The sequence below is a fragment of the Oncorhynchus nerka genome, linkage group LG27 (genome assembly GCF_034236695.1).
Source record: "Oncorhynchus nerka isolate Pitt River linkage group LG27, Oner_Uvic_2.0, whole genome shotgun sequence".
In the NCBI taxonomy this organism is placed as follows: domain Eukaryota; kingdom Metazoa; phylum Chordata; class Actinopteri; order Salmoniformes; family Salmonidae; genus Oncorhynchus; species Oncorhynchus nerka.
The window spans coordinates 103767287-103791345 of record NC_088422.1 but is presented as its reverse complement, the minus strand read 5'-3'; the positions used below and the strand labels follow the sequence as shown (position 1 = coordinate 103791345).

The window sequence follows — 24059 nt, the reverse complement described above, 5'->3', positions numbered from 1 at the left end:
ACCCAGAGAGTTAAAACCATCAGAGAGGTCAGAGATCTCCCATCATTCTCCACTACCCAGAGAGTTGAAACCATCAGAGATCTCCCATCATTCTCCACTACCCAGAGAGTTAAAACCAGAGACCTCCCATCATTCTCCACTACCCAGAGAGTTAAAACCATCAGAGATCTCCCATCATTCTCCACTACCCAGAGAGTTAAAACCATCAGAGATGTTCCATCATTCTCCACTACCCAGAGAGTTAAAACCATCAGAGATCTCCCATCATTCTCCACTACCCAGAGAGTTAAAACCATCAGAGAGGTCAGAGATCTCCCATCATTCTCCACTACCCAGAGAGTTAAAACCATCAGAGGTCTCCCATCATTCTCCACTACCCAGAGAGTTAAAACCATCAGAGATCTCCCATCATTCTCCACTACCCAGAGAGTTAAAACCATCAGAGAGGTCAGAGATCTCCCATCATTCTCCACTACCCAGAGAGTTAAAACCATCAGAGGTCTCCCATCATTCTCCACTACCCAGAGAGTTAAAACCATCAGAGAGGTCAGAGATCTCCCATCATTCTCCACTACCCAGAGAGTTAAAACCATCAGAGATCTCCCATCATTCTCCACTACCCAGAGAGTTAAAACCATCAGAGATCTCCCATCATTCTCCACTACCCAGAGAGTTAAAACCATCAGAGATCTCCCATCATTCTCCACTACCCAGAGAGTTAAAACCATCAGAGATCTCCCATCATTCTCCACTACCCAGAGAGTTAAAACCATCAGAGACTCCCATCATTCTCCACTACCCAGAGAGTTAAAACCATCAGAGATCTCCCATCATTCTCCACTACCCAGAGAGTTAAAACCATCAGAGATCTCCCATCATTCTCCACTACCCAGAGAGTTAAAACCATCAGAGATCTCCCATCATTCTCCACTACCCAGAGAGTTAAAACCATCAGAGATCTCCCATCATTCTCCACTACCCAGAGAGTTAAAACCATCAGAGATCTCCCATCATTCTCCACTACCCAGAGAGTTAAAACCATCAGAGATCTCCCATCATTCTCCACTACCCAGAGAGTTAAAACCATCAGAGATCTCCCATCATTCTCCACTACCCAGAGAGTTAAAACCATCAGAGATCTCCCATCATTCTCCACTACCCAGAGAGTTAAAACCATCAGAGATCTCCCATCATTCTCCACTACCCAGAGAGTTAAAACCATCAGAGGTCTCCCATCATTCTCCACTACCCAGAGAGTTAAAACCATCAGAGATGTTCCATCATTCTCCACTACCCAGAGAGTTAAAACCATCAGAGATCTCCCATCATTCTCCACTACCCAGAGAGTTAAAACCATCAGAGGTCTCCCATCATTCTCCACTACCCAGAGAGTTAAAACCATCAGAGACCTCCCATCATTCTCCACTACCCAGAGAGTTAAAACCATCAGAGATCTCCCATCATTCTCCACTACCCAGAGAGTTAAAACCATCAGAGACCTCCCATCATTCTCCACTACCCAGAGAGTTAAAACCATCAGAGGTCTCCCATCATTCTCCACTACCCAGAGAGTTAAAACCATCAGAGATCTCCCATCATTCTCCACTACCCAGAGAGTTAAAACCATCAGAGATCTCCCATCATTCTCCACTACCCAGAGAGTTAAAACCATCAGAGATCTCCCATCATTCTCCACTACCCAGAGAGTTAAAACCATCAGAGATCTCCCATCATTCTCCACTACCCAGAGAGTTAAAACCATCAGAGATCTCCCATCATTCTCCACTACCCAGAGAGTTAAAGTCTCTCTTGACTGGAACTAATCTCCACTAAACCCCAGGAAGTTAAAACCATCAGAGATCTGCTCATTCTTGGCCAGGAACTAATGGGGATCCATATAAACCCCAGGAAGAGTAGCTGCTGTCTTGACCACTAACTAATGGGGATCCATAAAAACCCCAGGAAGAGTAGCTGCTGCCATCATTCTCCACTATCCAGAATTAAACCCCAGGAAGAGTAGCTGCTGCCTTCTCCAACTAATGAGCCTGTTAAATACCTGGGTGCTGGCTGGGTCATTCTCACAGGAGGACCAGTGTTCAAACCTGGGAGTTGGCTGGGTCTCCACTACCCAGGAGGACCAGTGTCCATCCTGGGTGCTGGCTGGGTGTCCACTGACCCAGGAGGACCAGTGTTCAACCTGGGTGCTGGCTCATTAGCTGACACAGGAGGACCAGTGTTCAAACCTGGGTGCTGGCTGGGTGTAGCTGACACAGGAGGACCAGTGTTCATACCTGGGTGCTGGCTGGGTCTCCACTGACACAGGAGGACCAGTGTCCATACCTGGAGTGCTGGCTGGGTGTAGCTGACACAGGAGGACCAGTGTTCATACCTGGGTGCTGGCTGGGTGTAGCTGACACAGGAGGACCAGTGTTCATACCTGGGTGCTGGCTGGGTGTAGTCGACACAGGAGGACCAGTGTTCATACCTGGGTGCTGGCTGGGTGTAGTTCTCCACACAGGAGGACCAGGCTGGGTTGTGTTGACATTCAACTGGTTAGATATCTGAGGACCAGTCCCAGCCTTGCCACTACCCAGAACACCTTCCTCCTTCTCCTCCTCCATCCTCCCATCATTCTCCTTCAGAAGAAAACCATCAGAAGACTTCCCATCATTCTGATGAACTGGCGAAGATGGCCTTGAACAGATCCATAGAAGATCCTGCTCTCCTCCTCCTCATTCTCCACTACCCAGAGCTCCGTGTCCATGGCTGCTCAGTTAGTCAGAAACATCATCGAGTTAAAACCATGTGACTTACATCTCTCTTACATCATTCCCACTACCCAGAGAGTTAAAACGTTTTACAGTAGACTGTCATCATTCCTCCACAGTAGACCGTCGACCCTCCCAGTAGGATTACAGTCTCCAGTAGACCGTCGACCTCCACTCGTTAAAACCATCAGGATTACAGTCTCCACTACCCTCGTAGGATTACAGTAACCATCAGACCCTCCCATCATTACAGTCCACCGTACCCAGGATTAAAACCATCAGACCCTCGAAAACCATCAGAGATTACAGTCACCGTCGACCCCAGAGATTACAGTCCCAGACCGTCAGAGAAAACCATCTCCCATCATTCTCCACCGTACCCAGAGAGTTACCAAGACCGTCGACCCTCCCATCATTACCACTACCCAGAGAGTTAAAACCATCAGAGACCTCCCATCATTCTCCACTACAGTAGAGTTAAAACCATCAGAGATCTCCCATCATTCTCCACTACCCACGGATTAAAACCATCAGAGATCTCTCACATTACATTCTCCACTACCCACGGATTACAGTCAGACCGTCATTCTCCACTACGGAGTTACAAACCGTCAGACCCCTATCGGATTCTCAGTAGACCGTCGACCCTCTACGGATTACAGGACCGACCGTCAGTTAAAACCATCAGAGATCCCCATCACTCCATACCCAGAGTTAAAACCAGCTGACCCTCACGGATTACAGTAGACCGTCGACCCTCTACATTTACAGTAGACCGTTAAAACCATCAGACCCTCTACGGATTACAGTAACCATCACCCCAGGAAAAGTCTCAGCTGTCCCTCTTGAGAGGAACTACGGAGGGGATCCATAATCGACCCCAGGATTAAAACATAGAGTAGACCGTGACCCTCCTTGGCAGGAACAGTGACCGGGATCCCCTCTACGGATTACAGTAGACCGTCATGCCCTCTACGGATTACAGTGACCATGAGGATCCAGGATTACAGTAAACCGTCTGGCCCTCTACGGATTACAGTAGACCGTCAACCCTCTACGGATTACAGTAGACCGTCAACCCTCTACGGATTACAGTAGACCGTGTTTAACCTCTGGCGGATTACAGGAGACCAGTCATACCCTCTGGCGGATTACAGTAGACCAGTCAACCCTCTACGGGGGTTACAGTAGACCAGTCAGTAGACCAGTCTGGATTACAGTAGACCGTGACCCTCTACGGATTACAGTAGACCGTGCTGGATTACAGTAGACCGTCAACCCTCTGACACAGGATTACAGTAGACCGTCACCCTGCTGGCGGATTACAGTAGACCAGTCAACCCTCCTCCCAGAGAGTTCCACGGATTACTGACCGTCTGGGTGTAGCGGATTACAGTAGACATCACTCAGGACCAGTGTTCATTACAGTAGACTGTCAACCCTCTACGGATTACAGTAGACCGTCAACCCTCTAGGATTACAGTAGACCGTCATACCTGGGTGCTGGATTACAGTAGACCGTCACCCTCTACGGATTACAGTAGACCGTCGACCCTCGTAGGATTACAGTAGACCGTCGACCCTCGTAGGATTACAGTAGACCGTCGACCCTCTACGGATTACAGTAGACCGTCAGACCCCTACGTAGACCGTCGACCCTCTCCTTACAGTAGACCGTCACCCTCTACGGATTACAGTAGACCGTCAACCCTCTACGGATTACAGTAGACCGTCACCCTCTACGGATTACAGTAGACCGTCAACCCTCTACGGATTACAGTTAGACCGTCAACCCTCTACGGATTACAGTAGACCGTCGACCCTCTCCTCGGTCGACCCTTACGGATTACAGTAGACCGTCAGACCCATCTACGGATTACAGTAGACCGTCGACCCTCTACGGATTACAGTAGACCGTCGACCCTCTACGGATTACAGTAGACCGTCGACCCTCTACGGATTACAGTAGACCGTCGACCCTCTACGGATTACAGTAGACCGTCGACCCTCTACGGATTACAGTAGACCGTCGACCCTCTACGGATTACAGTAGACCGTCGACCCTCTACGGATTACAGTAGACCGTCACCCTCTACGGATTACAGTAGACCGTCGACCCTCTACCCTCTACGGATTACAGTAGACCGTCAACCCTCTACGGATTACAGTAGACCGTCGACCCTCTACGGATTACAGTAGACCGTCGACCCTCTACGGATTACAGTAGACCGTCGACCCTCTACGGATTACAGTAGACCGTCAACCCTCTACGGATTACAGTAGACCGTCAACCCTCTACGGATTACAGTAGACCGTCAACCCTCTACGGATTACAGTAGACCGTCAACCCTCTACGGATTACAGTAGACCGTCAACCCTCTACGGATTACAGTAGACCGTCAACCCTCTACGGATTACAGTAGACCGTCAACCCTCTACGGATTACAGTAGACCGTCAACCCTCTACGGATTACAGTAGACCGTCAACCCTCTACGGATTACAGTAGACCGTCAACCCTCTACGGATTACAGTAGACTGTCAACCCTCTACGGATTACAGTAGACCGTCAACCCTCTACGGATTACAGTAGACCGTCAACCCTCTCTACGGATTACAGTAGACCGTCAACCCTCTACGGATTACAGTAGACTGTCAACCCTCTACGGATTACAGTAGACTGTCAACCCTCTACGGATTACAGTAGACTGTCAACCCTCTACGGATTACAGTAGACTGTCAACCCTCTACGGATTACAGTAGACCGTCAACCCTCTACGGATTACAGTAGACCGTCAACCCTCTACGGATTACAGTAGACCGTCAACCCTCTACGGATTACAGTAGACTTCAACCCTCTACGGATTACAGTAGACTGTCAACCCTCAGTAGACCGTCACGGATTACAGTAGACCGTCAACCCTCTACGGATTACAGTAGACTGTCAACCCTCTACGGATTACAGTAGACTGTCAACCCTCTACGGATTACAGTAGACTGTCAACCCTCTACGGATTACAGTAGACTGTCAACCCTCTACGGATTACAGTAGACTGTCAACCCTCTACGGATTACAGTAGACTGTCAACCCTCTACGGATTACAGTAGACTGTCAACCCTCTACGGATTACAGTAGACTGTCAACCCTCTACGGATTACAGTAGATGTCAACCTCTACGGATTACAGTAGACTGTCAACCCTCTACGGATTACAGTAGACTGTCAGACCCTCTACCTCTAGTAGGATCAGTGGTGTATGTAGTAGTAGGATGTACCAACCCTCTACAGTAGGATTACAGTAGTATGTATGTAGTAGGATGGTACAGTACTGTCAACCCTCTAGGATCAGTGGTGTATGTAGTAGGATGGTACCAGAACCTCTACAGTAGGATCAGTGGTGTATGTAGTAGATGGTACAGAACCTCTACAGTAGGATCAGTGGTTATGTAGTAGGATGGTACAGAACCTCTACAGTAGGATCAGTGGTGTATGTAGTGTAGTAGGATGGTACCAGAACCTCTACAGTAGGATCAGTGATGTATGTAGTGTAGTAGGATGGTACCAGAACCTCTACAGTAGGATCAGTGGTGTATGTAGTAGGATGGTACCAGAACCTCTACAGTAGGATCAGTGGTGTATATAGTAGGATGGTACCAGAACCTCTACAGTAGGATCAGTGGTGTATATAGTAGGATGGTACCAGAACCTCTACAGTAGGATCAGTGGTGTATAGTAGGATGGTACCAGAACCTCTACAGGGATCAGTGGTGTATATAGTAGGATGGTACCAGAACCTCTACAGTAGGATCAGTGGTGTATGTAGTAGGATGGTACCAGAACCTCTACAGTAGGATCAGTGGTGTATATAGTAGGATGGTACCAGAACCTCTACAGTAGGATCAGTGGTGTATGTAGTAGGATGGTACCAGAACCTCTACAGTAGGATCAGTGGTGTATGTAGTAGGATGGTACCAGTACCTCTACAGTAGGATCAGTGGTGTATGTAGTAGGATGGTACCAGAACCTCTACAGTAGGATCAGTGGTGTATGTAGTAGGATGGTACCAGAACCTCTACAGTAGGATCAGTGGTGTATGTAGTAGGATGGTACCAGTACCTCTACAGTAGGATCAGTGGTGTATGTAGTGTAGTAGGATGGTACCAGAACCTCTACAGTAGGATCAGTGGTGTATGTAGTGTAGTAGGATGGTACCAGAACCTCTACAGTAGGATCAGTGGTGTATGTAGTGTAGTAGGATGGTACCAGAACCTCTACAGTAGGATCAGTGGTGTATGTAGTAGGATGGTACCAGAACCTCTACAGTAGGATCAGTGGTGTATGTAGTGTAGTAGGATGGTACCAGAACCTCTACAGTAGGATCAGTGGTGTATGTAGTGTAGTAGGATGGTACCAGAACCTCTACAGTAGGATCAGTGGTGTATGTAGTGTAGTAGGATGGTACCAGAACCTCTACAGTAGGATCAGTGGTGTATGTAGTAGGATGGTACCAGAACCTCTACAGTAGGATCAGTGGTGTATGTAGTGTAGTAGGATGGTACCAGAACCTCTACAGTAGGATCAGTGGTGTATGTAGTGTAGTAGGATGGTACCAGAACCTCTACAGTAGGATCAGTGGTGTATGTAGTAGGATGGTACCAGAACCTCTACAGTAGGATCAGTGGTGTATGTAGTAGGATGGTACCAGAACCTCTACAGTAGGATCAGTGGTGTATGTAGTGTAGTAGGATGGTACCAGAACCTCTACAGTAGGATCAGTGGTGTATGTAGTGTAGTAGGATGGTACCAGTACCTCTACAGTAGGATCAGTGGTGTATGTAGTGTAGTAGGATGGTACCAGAACCTCTACAGTAGGATCAGTGGTGTATGTAGTGTAGTAGGATGGTACCAGAACCTCTACAGTAGGATCAGTGGTGTATGTAGTAGGATGGTACCAGAACCTCTACAGTAGGATCAGTGGTGTATGTAGTGTAGTAGGATGGTACCAGAACCTCTACAGTAGGATCAGTGGTGTATGTAGTGTAGTAGGATGGTACCAGAACCTCTACAGTAGGATCAGTGATGTATGTAGTGTAGTAGGATGGTACCATAACCTCTACAGTAGGATCAGTGGTGTATGTAGTAGGATGGTACCAGAACCTCTACAGTAGGATCAGTGGTGTATATAGTAGGATGGTACCAGAACCTCTACAGTAGGATCAGTGGTATATGTAGTGTAGTAGGATGGTACCAGAACCTCTACAGTAGGATCAGTGGTGTATGTAGTGTAGTAGGATGGTACCATAACCTCTACAGTAGGATCAGTGGTGTATGTAGTGTAGTAGGATGGTACCAGTACCTCTACAGTAGGATCAGTGGTGTATGTAGTGTAGTAGGATGGTACCAGTACCTCTACAGTAGGATCAGTGGTGTATGTAGTGTAGTAGGATGGTACCATAACCTCTACAGTAGGATCAGTGGTGTATGTAGTGTAGTAGGATGGTACCAGAACCTCTACAGTAGGATCAGTGGTGTATGTAGTGTAGTAGGATGGTACCAGAACCTCTACAGTAGGATCAGTGGTGTATGTAGTGTAGTAGGATGGTACCATAACCTCTACAGTAGGATCAGTGGTGTATGTAGTAGGATGGTACCAGAACCTCTACAGTAGGATCAGTGGTGTATGTAGTAGGATGGTACCAGAACCTCTACAGTAGGATCAGTGGTATATGTAGTGTAGTAGGATGGTACCAGTACCTCTACAGTAGGATCAGTGATGTATGTAGTGTAGTAGGATGGTACCAGAACCTCTACAGTAAGATCAGTGGTGTATGTAGTAGGATGGTACCAGAACCTCTACAGTAGGATCAGTGGTGTATGTAGTAGGATGGTACCAGAACCTCTACAGTAGGATCAGTGGTGTATGTAGTAGGATGGTACCAGAACCTCTACAGTAGGATCAGTGGTGTATGTAGTGTAGTAGGATGGTACAAGAACCTCTACAGTAGGATCAGTGGGTTATGTAGTAGGATGGTACCAGTACCTCTACAGTAGGATCCGTTGTAGGGCCATCAGTAGTAGAGGCTTCTGGTCCTGACCCAGAGGCTTCAATACGAGCCACACTGAGGAACTCACTGACCGGATCCTTCTCCTTCCTCTCCTTGTCCCCAGCCTGGCCAGACACATCCCACCTGGACCTCTTCCCTGGCTCAGAGGCCTTCACACCTACACAGAGAGAGAGAGATGTAGGGGCCAGGTTTACACAGAGAGACGTAGGGGCCAGGTTTACACAGAAAGAGAGAGAGAGAAACGTAGGGGCCAGGTTTACACAGAGAGACGTAGGGGCCAGGTTTACACAGAGAGAGATAAAGATGTAGGGGCCAGGTTTACACAGAGAGACGTAGGGGCCAGGTTTACACAGAGAGAGAGAGACGTAGGGGCCAGGTTTACACAGAGAGAGAGACGTAGGGGCCAGGTTTACACAGAGAGAGAGACGTAGGGGCCAGGTTTACACAGAGAGAGAGAGACGTAGGGGCCAGGTTTACACAGAGAAAGAGAGACGTAGGGGCCAGGTTTACACAGAGAGAGAGACGTAGGGGCCAGGTTTACACAGATAGAGACGTAGGGGCCAGGTTTACACAGATAGAGACGTAGGGGCCAGGTTTACACAGAGAGAGAGACGTAGGGGCCAGGTTTACACAGAGAGACATAGGGGCCAGGTTTACACAGAGAGACATAGGGGCCAGGTTTACACAGAGAGACGTAGGGGCCAGGTTTACACAGAGAGAGAGAGACGTAGGGGCCAGGTTTACACAGAGAGAGACGTAGGGGCCAGGTTTACACAGAGAGAGAGACGTAGGGGCCAGGTTTACACAGAGAGAGAGAGACGTAGGGGCCAGGTTTACACAGAGAGAGACGTAGGGGCCAGGTTTACACAGAGAGACGTAGGGGCCAGGTTTACACAGAGAGACGTAGGGGCCAGGTTTACACACAGAGAGAGAGACATAGGGGCCAGGTTTACACAGAGAGAGAGACGTAGGGGCCAGGTTTACACAGAGAGAGAGAGACGTAGGGGCCAGGTTTACACAGAGAGAGAGACGTAGGGGCCAGGTTTACACAGAGAGACATAGGGGCCAGGTTTACACAGAGACGTAGGGGCCAGGTTTACACAGAGAGACGTAGGGGTCAGGTTTACACACACAGAGAGAGACGTAGGGGCCAGGTTTACACAGAGACGTAGGGGCCAGGTTTACACAGAGAGAGAGACGTAGGGGTCAGGTTTACACAGAGAGACGTAGGGGCCAGGTTTACACAGAGAGACGTAGGGGCCAGGTTTACACACACAGAGAGAGACGTAGAGGCCAGGTTTACACAGAGAGACGTAGAGGCCAGGTTTACACAGAGAGAGACGTAGGGGCCAGGTTTACACAGAGAGAGAGATGTAGGGGCCAGGTTTACACAGAGAGACGTAGGGGCCAGGTTTACACAGAGATGTAGGGGCCAGGTTTACACAGAGACGTAGGGGCCAGGTTTACACAGAGAGACGTAGGGGCCAGGTTTACACAGAGAGAGAGAGATGTAGGGGCCAGGTTTACACAGAGAGAGAGAGACGTAGGGGCCAGGTTTACAGAGAGAGAGACGTAGGGGCCAGATTTACAAAGAGAGAGAGAGACGTAGGGGCCAGGTTTACACAGAGAGACGTAGGGGCCAGGTTTACACAGAGAGACGTAGGGGCCAGGTTTACACACACAGAGAGAGACGTAGGGGCCAGGTTTACACAGAGAGAGAGAGACGTAGGGGCCAGGTTTACACAGAGAGACGTAGGGGCCAGGTTTACACAGAGAGACGTAGGGGCCAGGTTTACACAGAGAGAGAGTAGGGGCCAGGTTTACACAGAGAGAGAGGGGCCAGGTTTACACAGAGAGACGTAGGGGCCAGGTTTACACAGAGAGACGTAGGGGCCAGGTTTACACAGAGAGAGAGAGACGTAGGTGCCAGGTTTACACAGAGAGACGTAGGGGCCAGGTTTACAGAGAGAGAGACGTAGGGGCCAGGTTTACCCAGACATCACTGTTTAAATACTTTAGCCTGGTAAACACAATCCGATCTAAGAACATTTCCCGAATGGTACTCTGAAGTATACATTATAACAACCTACAACTCTTGACAGACTTTGATCTCTGGTGGAGAAACCAGAGGCTTTCTGTCGACTGACTATCCAGTAGACAGACCGGCGACCACAGAGAGGGACGACAAAGGCATACACTCGTAAATATGCAAATTGTAATTTCTATTCGAATGGACGGTTGTTCATGTTCAAAGTAAAGGCATTTCTACGAGTGTAGTGAGGTGTAGTGTAGTGTAGTGAGGTGTAGTGTAGTGAGGTGTAGTGTAGTGAGGTGTAGTGTAGTGTAGTGAGGTGTAGTGTAGTGAGGTGTAGTGAGATGTAGTGTAGTGAGGTGTAGTGTAGTGAGGTGTAGTGAGGTGTAGTGTAGTGTAGTGTAGTGAGGTGTAGTGTAGTGTAGTGAGGTGTAGTGTAGTGTAGTGAGGTGTAGTGTAGTGTAGTGAGGTGTAGTGTAGTGTAGTGAGGTGTAGTGTAGTGAGGTGTAGTGTAGTGAGGTGTAGTGTAGTGTAGTGAGGTGTAGTGTAGTGTAGTGAGTGTGTGTAGTGTAGTGAGTGTGTAGTGTAGTGTAGTGAGGTGTAGTGTAGTGAGGTGTAGTGTAGTGTAGTGAGGTGTAGTGTAGTGTAGTGTAGTGTAGTGTAGTGAGGTGTAGTGTAGTGAGGTGTAGTGTAGTGTAGTGAGGTGTAGTGTAGTGTAGTGAGGTGTAGTGTAGTGAGGTGTAGTGTAGTGTAGTGAGGTGTAGTGTAGTGTAGTGTAGTGTGTGAGTGTAGTGTAGTGAGTGTAGTGTAGTGTAGTGAGGTGTAGTGTAGTGAGGTGTAGTGTAGTGTAGTGAGTGTAGTGTAGTGTAGTGAGGTGTAGTGTAGTGAGGTGTAGTGTAGTGAGGTGTAGTGTAGTGAGGTGTAGTGTAGTGAGGTGTAGTGTAGTGTAGTGTAGGTGTAGTGTAGTGAGGTGTAGTGTAGTGAGGTGTAGTGTAGTGTAGTGTAGTGTAGTGAGGTGTAGTGTAGTGTAGTGTAGTGTAGTGTGTAGTGTAGTGTGTAGTGTAGTGTAGTGTAGTGTAGGTGTAGTGTAGTGAGGTGTAGTGTAGTGAGGTGTAGTGTAGTGAGGTGTGTAGTGTAGTGTAGTGAGGTGTAGTGTAGTGAGGTGTAGTGTAGTGAGGTGTAGTGTAGTGAGGTGTAGTGTAGTGAGGTGTAGTGTAGTGTAGTGAGGTGTAGTGTAGTGAGGTGTAGTGTAGTGAGTAGTGTAGTGAGGAGGTGTAGTGTAGTGAGGTGTAGTGTAGTGAGGTGTAGTGTAGTGAGGTGTAGTGTAGTGTAGTGAGGTGTAGTGTAGTGAGGTGTAGTGTAGTGAGGTGTAGTGTGGTGTAGTGTAGTGTAGTGAGGTGTAGTGTAGTGTAGTGAGGTGTAGTGTAGTGTAGTGAGGTGTAGTGAGTGTGTAGTGTAGTGTAGTGAGGTGTAGTGTAGTCAACTGTACTTGAAATCCACTGAGTTTTCCCGCTCTTGAGCGGTCCCCACACCATTTCCTTTGTCTACCAAGCCATTATATCGGTTTGGTCCGCTAGGGACTTTTTCTTTGTATCATTTAGTAACCCATGTATGACGTATTGTGTGTGTGTGTATGTAATTAAGTTAGTTAGTAAATAAATAATGACGTTGATTTGTATATCTCTGATTCAGGGTTCATGCAGATATCCAAGGGGTTTGAGACGTTCAGTAATGAGACTAATAATACATTAATAAGGGACTAATCGATAAGATATGAAAACATCGGAAGAGTTCATTCGGGAAATAAATACTCTAAACATTTTCCCGTGGTGCCGACTTCCTAGTTAATTAAAGTTACATGATTAGTTTAATCGTGCAATTAATCAATTAATCAATTAATAATTAATCAATTAATCAATTAATAATTAATCAATTAAAATTACACAGAGAATCGATTTGATAATATACAGTCTTAACATTTAATGATAGTCAACGCCCCCGACACTCTGAAATTCTTCCCTGTAACACTTGAGATAAAATGTGAAGTGTCTGGAATAAAGTGGAACTGATTGTTTGTTACCTTGTGGAGCGGGAGAAGCACTAGCTGTTGGACTCTCTGATACAGTCAGGAAGTTAAACACAGAGAACTTGTCTCTCTTCACTTTGGGCATTCCCACAAACCCTGACCTGGAAAGAAAACAACAGTTATATCTGACAACCCCAGACCTGGATAGACAACAACAACAGTTATATCTGACAAACCCTGACCTGGATAGACAACAACAGTTATATCTGACAAACCCTGACCTGGATAGACAACAACAGTTATATCTGACAAACCCTGACCTGGATAGACAACAACAGTTATATCTGACAAACCCTGACCTGGATAGACAACAACAGTTATATCTGACAAACCCTGACCTGGATAGACAGACAAAACAACAACAACAGTTATATCTGACAAACCCTGACCTGGATAGACAACAACAAAACCCTGAACAGTTATATCTGACAAACCCTGACCTGGATAGACAACAACAGTTATATCTGACAAACCCTGACCTGGATAGACAACAACAGTTATATCTGACAAACCCTGACCTGGATAGACAACAACAGTTATATCTGACAAACCCTGACCTGGATAAACAACAACAGTTATATCTGACAAACCCTGACCTGGATAGACAACAACAACAACAGTTATATCTGACAAACCCTGACCTGGATAGACAACAACAACAACAGTTATATCTGACAAACCCTGACCTGGATAGACAACAACAGTTATACCTGACAAACCCTGACCTGGATAGACAACAACAGTTATATCTGACAAACCCTGACCTGGATAGACAACAACAGTTATATCTGACAAACCCTGACCTGGATAGACAACAACAGTTATATCTGACAAACCCTGACCTGGATAGACAACAACAACAGTTATATCTGACAAACCCTGACCTGGATATTATATCTGACAAACCCTGACCTGGATAGACAACAACAGTTATATCTGACAAACCCTGACCTGGATAGACAACAACAACAGTTATATCTGACAAACCCTGACCTGGACAACAACAGTTAGACAAACCCTGACCTGGATAGACAACAACAGTTATATCTGACAAACCCTGACCTGGATAGACAACAACAGTTATATCTGACAAACCCTGACCTGGATAGACAACAACAGTTATATCTGACAAACCCTGACCTGGATAGACAACAACAACAACAGTTATATCTGACAAACCCTGACCTGGATAAACAAACAACAACAGTTATATCTGACAAACCCTGACCTGGATAACACAACAACAACAGTTATATCTGACAAACCCTGACCTGGATAAACAACAACAGTTATATCTGACAAACCCTGACCTGGATAGACAACAACAGTTATATCTGACAAACCCTGACCTGGATAGACAACAACAGTTATATCTGACAAACCCTGACCTGGATAGACAACAACAACAACAGTTATATCTGACAAACCCTGACCTGGATAGACAACAACAACAGTTATATCTGACAAACCCTGACCTGGATAGACAACAACAGTTATATCTGACAAACCCTGACCTGGATAGACAACAACAGTTATATCTGACAAACCCTGACCTGGATAGACAACAACAACAACAGTTATATCTGACAAACCCTGACCTGGATAGACAACAACAGTTATATCTGACAAACCCTGACCTGGATAGACAACAACAGTTATATCTGACAAACCCTGACCTGGATAGACAACAACAGTTATATCTGACAAACCCTGACCTGGATAGACAACAACAACAACAGTTATATCTGACAAACCCTGACCTGGATAGACAACAACAACAACAGTTATATCTGACAAACCCTGACCTGGATAGACAACAACAGTTATATCTGACAAACCCTGACCTGGATAGACAACAACAACAGTTATATCTGACAAACCCTGACCTGGATAGACAACAACAGTTATATCTGACAAACCCTGACCTGGATAGACAACAACAGTTATATCTGACAAACCCTGACCTGGATAACAACAACAGTTATATCTGACAAACCCTGACCTGGATAGACAACAACAGTTATATCTGACAAACCCTGACCTGGATAGACAACAACAGTTATATCTGACAAACCCTGACCTGGATAGACAACAATATCAAAACCCTGAGTTATATCTGACAAACCCTGACCTGGATAACAACAACAACAACAGTTATATCTGACAAACCCTGACCTGGATAGACAACAACAGTTATATCTGACAAACCCTGACCTGGAATATCTGACAACCCTGACCTGGATAACAACAACAGTTATATCTGACAAACCCTGACCTGGATAGACAACAACAGTTATATCTGACAAACCCTGACCTGGATAAACAACAACAACAGTTATATCTGACAAACCCTGACCTGGATAGACAACAACAACAACAGTTATATCTGACAAACCCTGACCTGGATAGACAACAACAACAACAGTTATATCTGACAAACCCTGACCTGGATAGACAACAACAGTTATATCTGACAAACCCTGACCTGGATAGACAACAACAGTTATATCTGACAAACCCTGACCTGGATAGACAACAACAGTTATATCTGACAAACCCTGACCTGGATAGACAACAACAGTTATATCTGACAAACCCTGACCTGGATAGACAACAACAGTTATATCTGACAAACCCTGACCTGGATAAACAACAACAGTTATATCTGACAAACCCTGACCTGGATAGACAACAACAACAACAGTTATATCTGACAAACCCTGACCTGGATAGACAACAACAGTTATATCTGACAAACCCTGACCTGGATAACAAACACCTGGATAACAACAGTTATATCTGACAAACCCTGACCTGGATAGACAACAACAGTTATATCTGACAAACCCTGACCTGGATAGACAACAACAGTTATATCTGACAAACCCTGACCTGGATAGACAACAACAGTTATATCTGACAAACCCTGACCTGGATAGACAACAACAGTTAGAACCCAATGCAACGACACCAGCAGTAACCATTGAGTTTTAGTATTCATAGTACCATTCATTCCGTGGTGGTCAAGTGTGTGTGTGTGTGTGTGTCGTACCCAGGATAGGGGTCAGGTACGTTGAACCTCTTGCAGAGCAGATTGTCAGGGTGCCATTCAAACGTGTCTCTGGTCAGTTTTCCAAACATCTTCATCTTCACGGCTGCCTGCTTGTCATCCACATCATTCTGAAGACAAACAGGCAGAACAGAGGATCAACCCACTGAGCCTCACACCCAATCCTGGATGCCCAGCCTGTAACCCAATCCTGGATGCCCAGCCTGTAACCCAATCCTGGATGCCCAGCCTGTAACCCAATCCTGGATGCCCAGCCTGTAACCCAATCCTGGATGACCAGCCTGTAACCCAATCCTGGATGACCAGCCTGTAACCCAATCCTGGATGCCCAGCCTGTAACCCAATCCTGGATGCCCAGCCTGTAACCTAATCCTGGATGCCCAGCCTGTAACCTAATCCTGGATGCCCAGCCTGTAACCCAATCCTGGATGCCCAGCCTGTAACCCAATCCTGGATGCCCAGCCTGTAACCCAATCCTGGATGCCCAGCCTGTAACCCAATCCTGGATGCCCAGCCTGTAACCCAATCCTGGATGCCCAGCCTGTAACCCAATCCTGGATGCTCAGCCTGTAACCCAATCCTGGATGCTCAGCCTGTAACCCAATCCTGGATGCTCAGCCTGTAACCCAATCCTGGATTACCAGCATGTATTGATTACCCACAATCCTTCAACATGATGGTGAAGCTGTGGAGAGCTGCCTACCTCCTGATCTCCCCTCAGTATTGATTACCCACAATCCTTCAACATGATGCTGAAGCTGTGGAGAGCTGCCTACCTCCTGATCTCCCCTCAGTAGTGATTACCCACAATCCTTCAACATGATGCTGAAGCTGTGGAGAGCTGCCTACCTCCTGATCTCGTGTCAGTATTAATTACCCACAATCCTTCAACATGATGCTGAAGCTGTGGAGAGCTGCCTACCTCCTGATCTCCCCTCAGTATTGATTACCCACAATCCTTCAACATGATGCTGAAGCTGTGGAGAGCTGCCTACCTCCTGATCTCCCCTCAGTATTGATTACCCACAATCCTTCAACATGATGGTGAAGCTGTGGAGAGCTGCCTACCTCCTGATCTCCCCTCAGTATTGATTACCCACCCTTCAACATGATGGTGAAGCTCATCTCCCCTCAGTATTGATTACCCACAATCCTTCAACATGATGCTGGAGATGTGGAGAGCTGCCTACCTCCTGATCTCCCCTCAGTATTGATTACCCACAATCCTTCAACATGATGCTGAAGCTGTGGAGAGCTGCCCTCCTGATCTCCCCTCACCCACAATCCAACATGATCTGAAGCTGTCAGTACTGATTACCCACAATCCTTCAACATGATGGTGAAGCTGAGGAGAGCTGCCTACCTCCAGATCTCGTGTCACCTCCACAGTGTTTGCCTCCACAGCGTCATCCTGTTTCCCTCTGGTGAAGCGACAAGACAGAGAGGAGCTGCTGGGCTTGTAGAGGAGAGCAGCACGGACAAACTCATCCCTCTCTCTCCCTCTTTCCCACTCTGTCATGGTGGGGTCCAAGCTCAACTCCAGGGCATCTGGACAGAGTTGAGGAGACGGTTTAGATGTGAGGATGAAACCATCATGGGAATCTTAGTGGATAATGTACGTTGGGAGAGCAATGTCCTAAAAGCAGAACATGGGCTGATTCTTGCAGAACATTTTAAAGAGGCTCTCAATGTGTCTGTTGTCACCGTGAAAAGTGGTTTTATTTTCTTAATAGACCACGATAACATTACAATACCAGGTTGACATTGTCAAGCCCTTTGTCTTTGTTAAAATGGCAGCCAAACCAGTTCTCCGTACCTCTGTCTCTCCCTGTTTGAGACTGTTTTCTAAGAGCCTGTCCATTTCATAGAATAAAAGTCCCTTGAATCAGGTTTGACACCATGCAGCCTCCGTACCTCTGTCTCTGCCTGTTTGAGACGGTCTGTTTTCTAAGAGCCTGTCCATTTCATAGAATAAAAGTCCCTTGAATCAGGTTTGACACCATGCAGCCTCCGTACCTCTGTCTCTGCCTGTTTGAGACGGTCTGTTTTCTAAGAGCCTGTCCATTTCATAGAATAAAAGTCCCTTGAATTAAGTTTGACCCCATGCAGCCTCCGTGCCTCGGTCTCTCCCTGTTTGAGTCTGTTTTCTAAGAGTCCATTTCATAGAATAAAAGTCCCTTGAATCAGTTTGACCCCATGCAGCCTCCGTACCTCAGTCTCTCCCTGTTTGAGTCTGTTTTCTAAGAGTCCATTTCATAGAATAAAGGTCCCTTGAATCAGTTTGACACCATGCAGCCTCCATACCTCGGTCTCCCTGTTTGAGCTGGTCTATGTAGAGGTCGTATCGGGCCTGTTTATGAGGGGTCCTCTCAAAGGGTTTGAAGGTCTGTCCTGTCTGGGCCTGAGCCGTAGGGCCGCTCCACACACTCAGAGCTTCCTGCTGCTGCTCTGCGTGGGGGGCGAACCTGGATGGATTCAACAGAGACTCGGTGATCTGACGTTACCAAAGAGCAGCAGGATATTGTAGATGAGAGCCATGCAAGACGTATCAGTGCAATGTTTGGTCGTACCGGTGGTATACGGTCTGATATACCACAGCTGACAGCCAATCAGCATTCAGGGCTCGAACCACCCAGTTTATAATACAAGACACCAGACTACAATACAAGACACTGGACTACAATACAAGACACTAGACTACAATACAAGACACTGAACAGCAGGCTACAATACAAGACACTGAACAGCAGGCTACAATACAAGACACTGGACTACAATACAAGACACTGAACATCAGGCTACAATACAAGACACTGGACTACAATACAAGACACTGAACAGCAGGCTACAATACAAGACACTGGACTACAATACAAGACACTGAACATCAGACTACAATACAAGACACTGAACATCAGACTACAATACAAGACACTGGACTACAATACAAGACACTGAACAGCAGACTACAATACAAGACACTGAACAGCAGGCTACAATACAAGACACTGGACTACAATACAAGACACTGAACAGCAGGCTACAATACAAGACACTGGACTACAATACAAGACACTGAACTACAATACAAGACACTGAACAGCAGGCTACAATACAAGACACTGGACTACAATACAAGACACTGAACATCAGGCTACAATACAAGACACTGAACAGCAGGCTACAATACAAGACACTGAACAGCAGACTACAATACAAGACACTGAACATCAGGCTACAATACAAGACACTGGACTACAATACAAGACACTGAACATCAGGCTACAATACAAGACACTGAACAGCAGACTACAATACAAGACACTGAACAGCAGGCTACAATACAAGACACTGAACAGCAGGCTACAATACAAGACACTGAACAGCAGGACTACAATACAAGACACTGAACAGCAGGCTACAATACAAGACACTGAACAGCAGGCTACAATACAAGACACTGGACTACAATACAAGACACTGAACAGACTACAGACACTGGACAATACAAGACTGAACTGAACAATACAAGACACTGAACATCACTAATACAAGACACTGACTACAATACAAGACACTGGACACATACAAGACACTGAACACAATACATTACAAGACACTGAACAACAGACTACAATACAAGACACTACATCAGGCTACAATACAAGACACTGAACACTGACTACAATACAAGACACTGAACATCAGGACTACAATACAAGACACTGGACTACAATACAAGACACTGAACAGACACAGGACTACAATACAAGACACTGAACAGCAGGCTACAATACAAGACACACAGGACTACAATACAAGACACTGAACACTGGCTACAATACAAGACACTGAACAATACAAGACACTGAACACAATACAAGACACTGAACAGCAGGACTACAATACAAGACACTGACTACAGCAGACTACAATACAAGACACTGAACAGCAGACTACAATACAAGACACTGAACACAGGACTACAATACAAGACACACTGGACTACAATACAAGACACTGAACAGCAGACTACAATACAAGACACTGAACAGCAGACACTGAACAGCATACAACAAGACACTGAACAGCAGGTTACAATACAAGACACTGGACTACAATACAAGACACTGGACTACAATACAAGACACTGAACAGCAGGCTACAATACAAGACACTGAACAGCAGACTACAATACAAGACACTGAACATCAGGCTACAATACAAGACACTGAACAGCAGACTACAATACAAGACACTGAACATCAGGCTACAATACAAGACACTGGACTACAATACAAGACACTGGACTACAATACAAGACACTGAACAGCAGACTACAATACAAGACACTGACTACAATACAAGACACTGAACAGCAGGACTACAATACAAGACACTGAACAGCAGACTACAATACAAGACACTGAACAGATCAGGACTACAATACAAGACACTGAACAATACATTACAAGCTAGGCTACAATACAAGACACTGAACAGCAGGCTACAATACAAGACACTGAACAGCAGGCTACAATACAAGACACTGAACAGCAGGCTACAATACAAGACACTGAACTACAATACAAGACACTGAACAACAGGCTACAATACAAGACACTGAACAGCAGACTACAATACAAGACACTGAACAGCAGGCTACAATACAAGACACTGAACACAGGACTACAATACAAGACACTGAACAGCAGGCTACAATACAATACAAGATGTAGAACACTGGACTACAATACAAGACACTGGACTACAATACAATACACTGAACAGCAGGCTACAATACAAGACACTGGACTAAAATACAAGACTGAACACTGGACTACAATACAAGACACTGAACAATACAAGACACTGAACAGTACAATAGAACACTGGACAACATACAAGATCTAGAACACTGGACTACAATACATTACAAGATCTAGAACACTGGACTACAATACATTACAAGATCTAGAACACTGGACTACAATACAAGATCTAGAACACTGGACTACAATACAAGATCTAGAACACTGGACTACAATACAAACATCAGATCTACACTGGACTACAATACAAGACAAGATCTAGAACACTGGACTACAATACATTACAAGATCTAGAACACTGGACTACAATACAAGATCTAGAACACTGGACTACAATACAACAAGATCTAGAACACTGGACTACAATACATTACAAGATCTAGAACACTGGACTACAATACAAGATCTAGAACACTGGACTACAATACATTACAAGATCTAGAACACTGGACTACAATACATTACAAGATCTAGAACACTGGACTACAATACATTACAAGATCTAGAACACTGGACTACAATACATTACAAGATCTAGAACACTGGACTACAATACAAGATCTAACAGAACAACAGCTGGCTACAATACAAGATCTACTGAACACTGGCTACAATACAAGATCTAGAACTACAATACAAGACACAAGATCTAGAACACTGACTACTGATCTAGAACAGCTGGACAATACATTACAAGATCTAGAACACTGGACTACAATACAAGATCTAGAACACTGGACTACAATACATTACAAGATCTAGAACACTGGACTACAATACATTACAAGATCAATAACACTGGACTACAATACATTACAAGATATAGAACACTGACTAGCAGGCTACAATACATTACAAGATCTAGAACACTGGACTACAATACATTACAAGATCTAGAACACTGGACTACAAGACACACTGGACTACAATACAAGATCTAGAACACTGGACTACAATACATTACAAGATCTAGAACACTGGACTACAATACATTACAAGATCTAGAACACTGGACTACAATACATTACAAGATCTAGAACACTGGACTACAATACAAGATCTAGAACACTGGACTACAATACAAGATCTAGAACACTGGACTACAATACATTACAAGATCTAGAACACTGGACTACAATACAAGATCTAGAACACTGGACTACAATACAAGATCTAGAACACTGGACTACAATACATTACAAGATCTAGAACACTGGACTACAATACATTACAAGATCTAGAACACTGGACTACAATACATTACAAGATCTAGAACACTGGACTACAATACATTACAAGATCTAGAACACTGGACTACAATACATTACAAGATCTAGAACACTGGACTACAATACATTACAAGATCTAGAACACTGGACTACAATCTAGAACATTACAAGATCTAGAACACTGACTACTACAATCTAGAACACTGGACTACAAGATCTAGAACACTGGACTACAATACATTACAAGATCTAGAACACTGGACTACAATACATCTAGAACAAGATCTAGAACACTGGACTACAATACATTACAAGATCTAGAACACTGGACTACAATACATTACAAGATCTAGAACACTGGACTACAATACATTACAAGATCTAGAACACTGGACTACAATACATTACAAGATCTAGAACACTGGACTACAATACATTACAAGATCTAGAACACTGGACTACAATACAAGATCTAGAACACTGGACTACAATACATTACAAGATCTAGAACACTGGACTACAATACATTACAAGATCTAGAACACTGGACTACATTACAAGATCTAGAACACTGGACTACAATACATTACAAGATCTAGAACACTGGTACTACAATACATACAAGATCTAGAACACTGGTTCAGACAATACATTACAAGATATAGAACACTGGACAGGGCATTACAAGATCTAGGCACTGGACTACAATACATGCAAGATCTAGAACACTGCTCTGGCCTCCCCAGGGGTTACAAGATCTAGAACACTGAGCTGGTAATCATTACAAGATCTAGAACACTGAACTACAATCATTACAAGATCCTAGAACACTGAACAGGTCAAACACAGAGCTGGGACCTGGAGGGATCTAGAACACTGGGGAGGGAATACAGGGCAGGGAGGAACACTGGACTACAAGGACATTACAAGATGGAGAACAGGGAGGAGACAATACAAGATCTAGGGCAGGAGGAATTCATTACAAGGGCTAGAGACACTGGGACAGGGATAGATCTAGAGGACACTGGGGACGGGGCAAGGAGGACACTGGAGGGAAAGGCAAGATCTAGGAGACACTGGGGAGACAATACAAGATCTAGAACACTGGCAGGGAGGACAAGGCAGGGAGGACTGGGCGACAGGGGATCTAGAACAGGGGTAACAGGGAGGACACATATCCCAGGAGGTTCAGACACAGGGGAACAGGATCTAGAGGGAGGGAGGACCTGCAGGGAGGACAGGGCAGGGAGGGGGCAGGGAGGAGGGCGGGGCAGGGAGGGAGACGGGGCAGGGAGGAGGACAGGGGAGGAGACAGGGGAGGGAGGAGACAGGGCAGGGAGGAGAGGAGGGCAGGGAGGAGGACAGGGCAGGGAGGAGACAGGGCAGGGAGGAGACAGGGCAGGGAAAGACAGGGCAGGGAGGAGACAGGGCAGGGAGGAGACAGGGCAGGGAGGAGACAGGGCAGGGAGGAGGACAGGGCAGGGAGGACAGGGCAGGGAGGGGACAGGGCAGGGAGGACAGGGCAGGGAGGAGGGCACAGGGCAGGGAGGAGGACAGGGAGGGAGGAGGACAGGGCAGGGAGGAGGACAGGGGAGGAGACAGGGAGGAGACAGGGCAGGGAGGAGACAGGGCAGGGAGGAGACAGGGCAGGGAGGAGGACAGGGCAGGGAGGAGGGGGAGGGAGGGAGGAGACAGGGCAGGGAGGACAGGGCAGGGACAGGGCAGGGAGGAGACAGGGCAGGGGAGGGGCAGGGAGGAGACAGGGCAGGGAGGAGGACAGGGCAGGGAGGAGGACAGGGCAGGGAGGAGACAGGGCAGGGAGACAGGGCAGGAGGAGACAGGGCAGGGAGGAGACAGGGCAGGGAGGAGGACAGGGCAGGGAGGAGGACAGGGCAGGGAGGAGACAGGGGCAGGGAGGAGGGACAGGGCAGGGAGGAGGACAGGGCAGGGGGAGGAGACAGGGCAGGGAGGAGACAGGG

At 46.2% G+C, this 24059-nt stretch overlaps 1 protein-coding gene across 1 annotated transcript in view; it reads right to left on the bottom strand.

Annotated features, from left to right (window-relative positions):
* gpatch1 (G patch domain containing 1) overlaps positions 1-24059 on the bottom strand; it is a 50016-nt gene that overhangs the window by 4321 nt on the left and 21636 nt on the right. Inside the window, exons 11-18 of the mRNA XM_065011213.1 lie at positions 22897-22938; positions 18324-18518; positions 17383-17567; positions 16002-16129; positions 12944-13050; positions 8776-8988; positions 2528-2680; positions 2438-2476 (exon numbers count right to left, since the gene is read on the bottom strand). Coding sequence (XP_064867285.1) covers positions 2438-2476; positions 2528-2680; positions 8776-8988; positions 12944-13050; positions 16002-16129; positions 17383-17567; positions 18324-18518; positions 22897-22938 — 1062 coding nt within the window. The remainder of the gene's footprint in view (positions 1-2437; positions 2477-2527; positions 2681-8775; positions 8989-12943; positions 13051-16001; positions 16130-17382; positions 17568-18323; positions 18519-22896; positions 22939-24059) is intronic.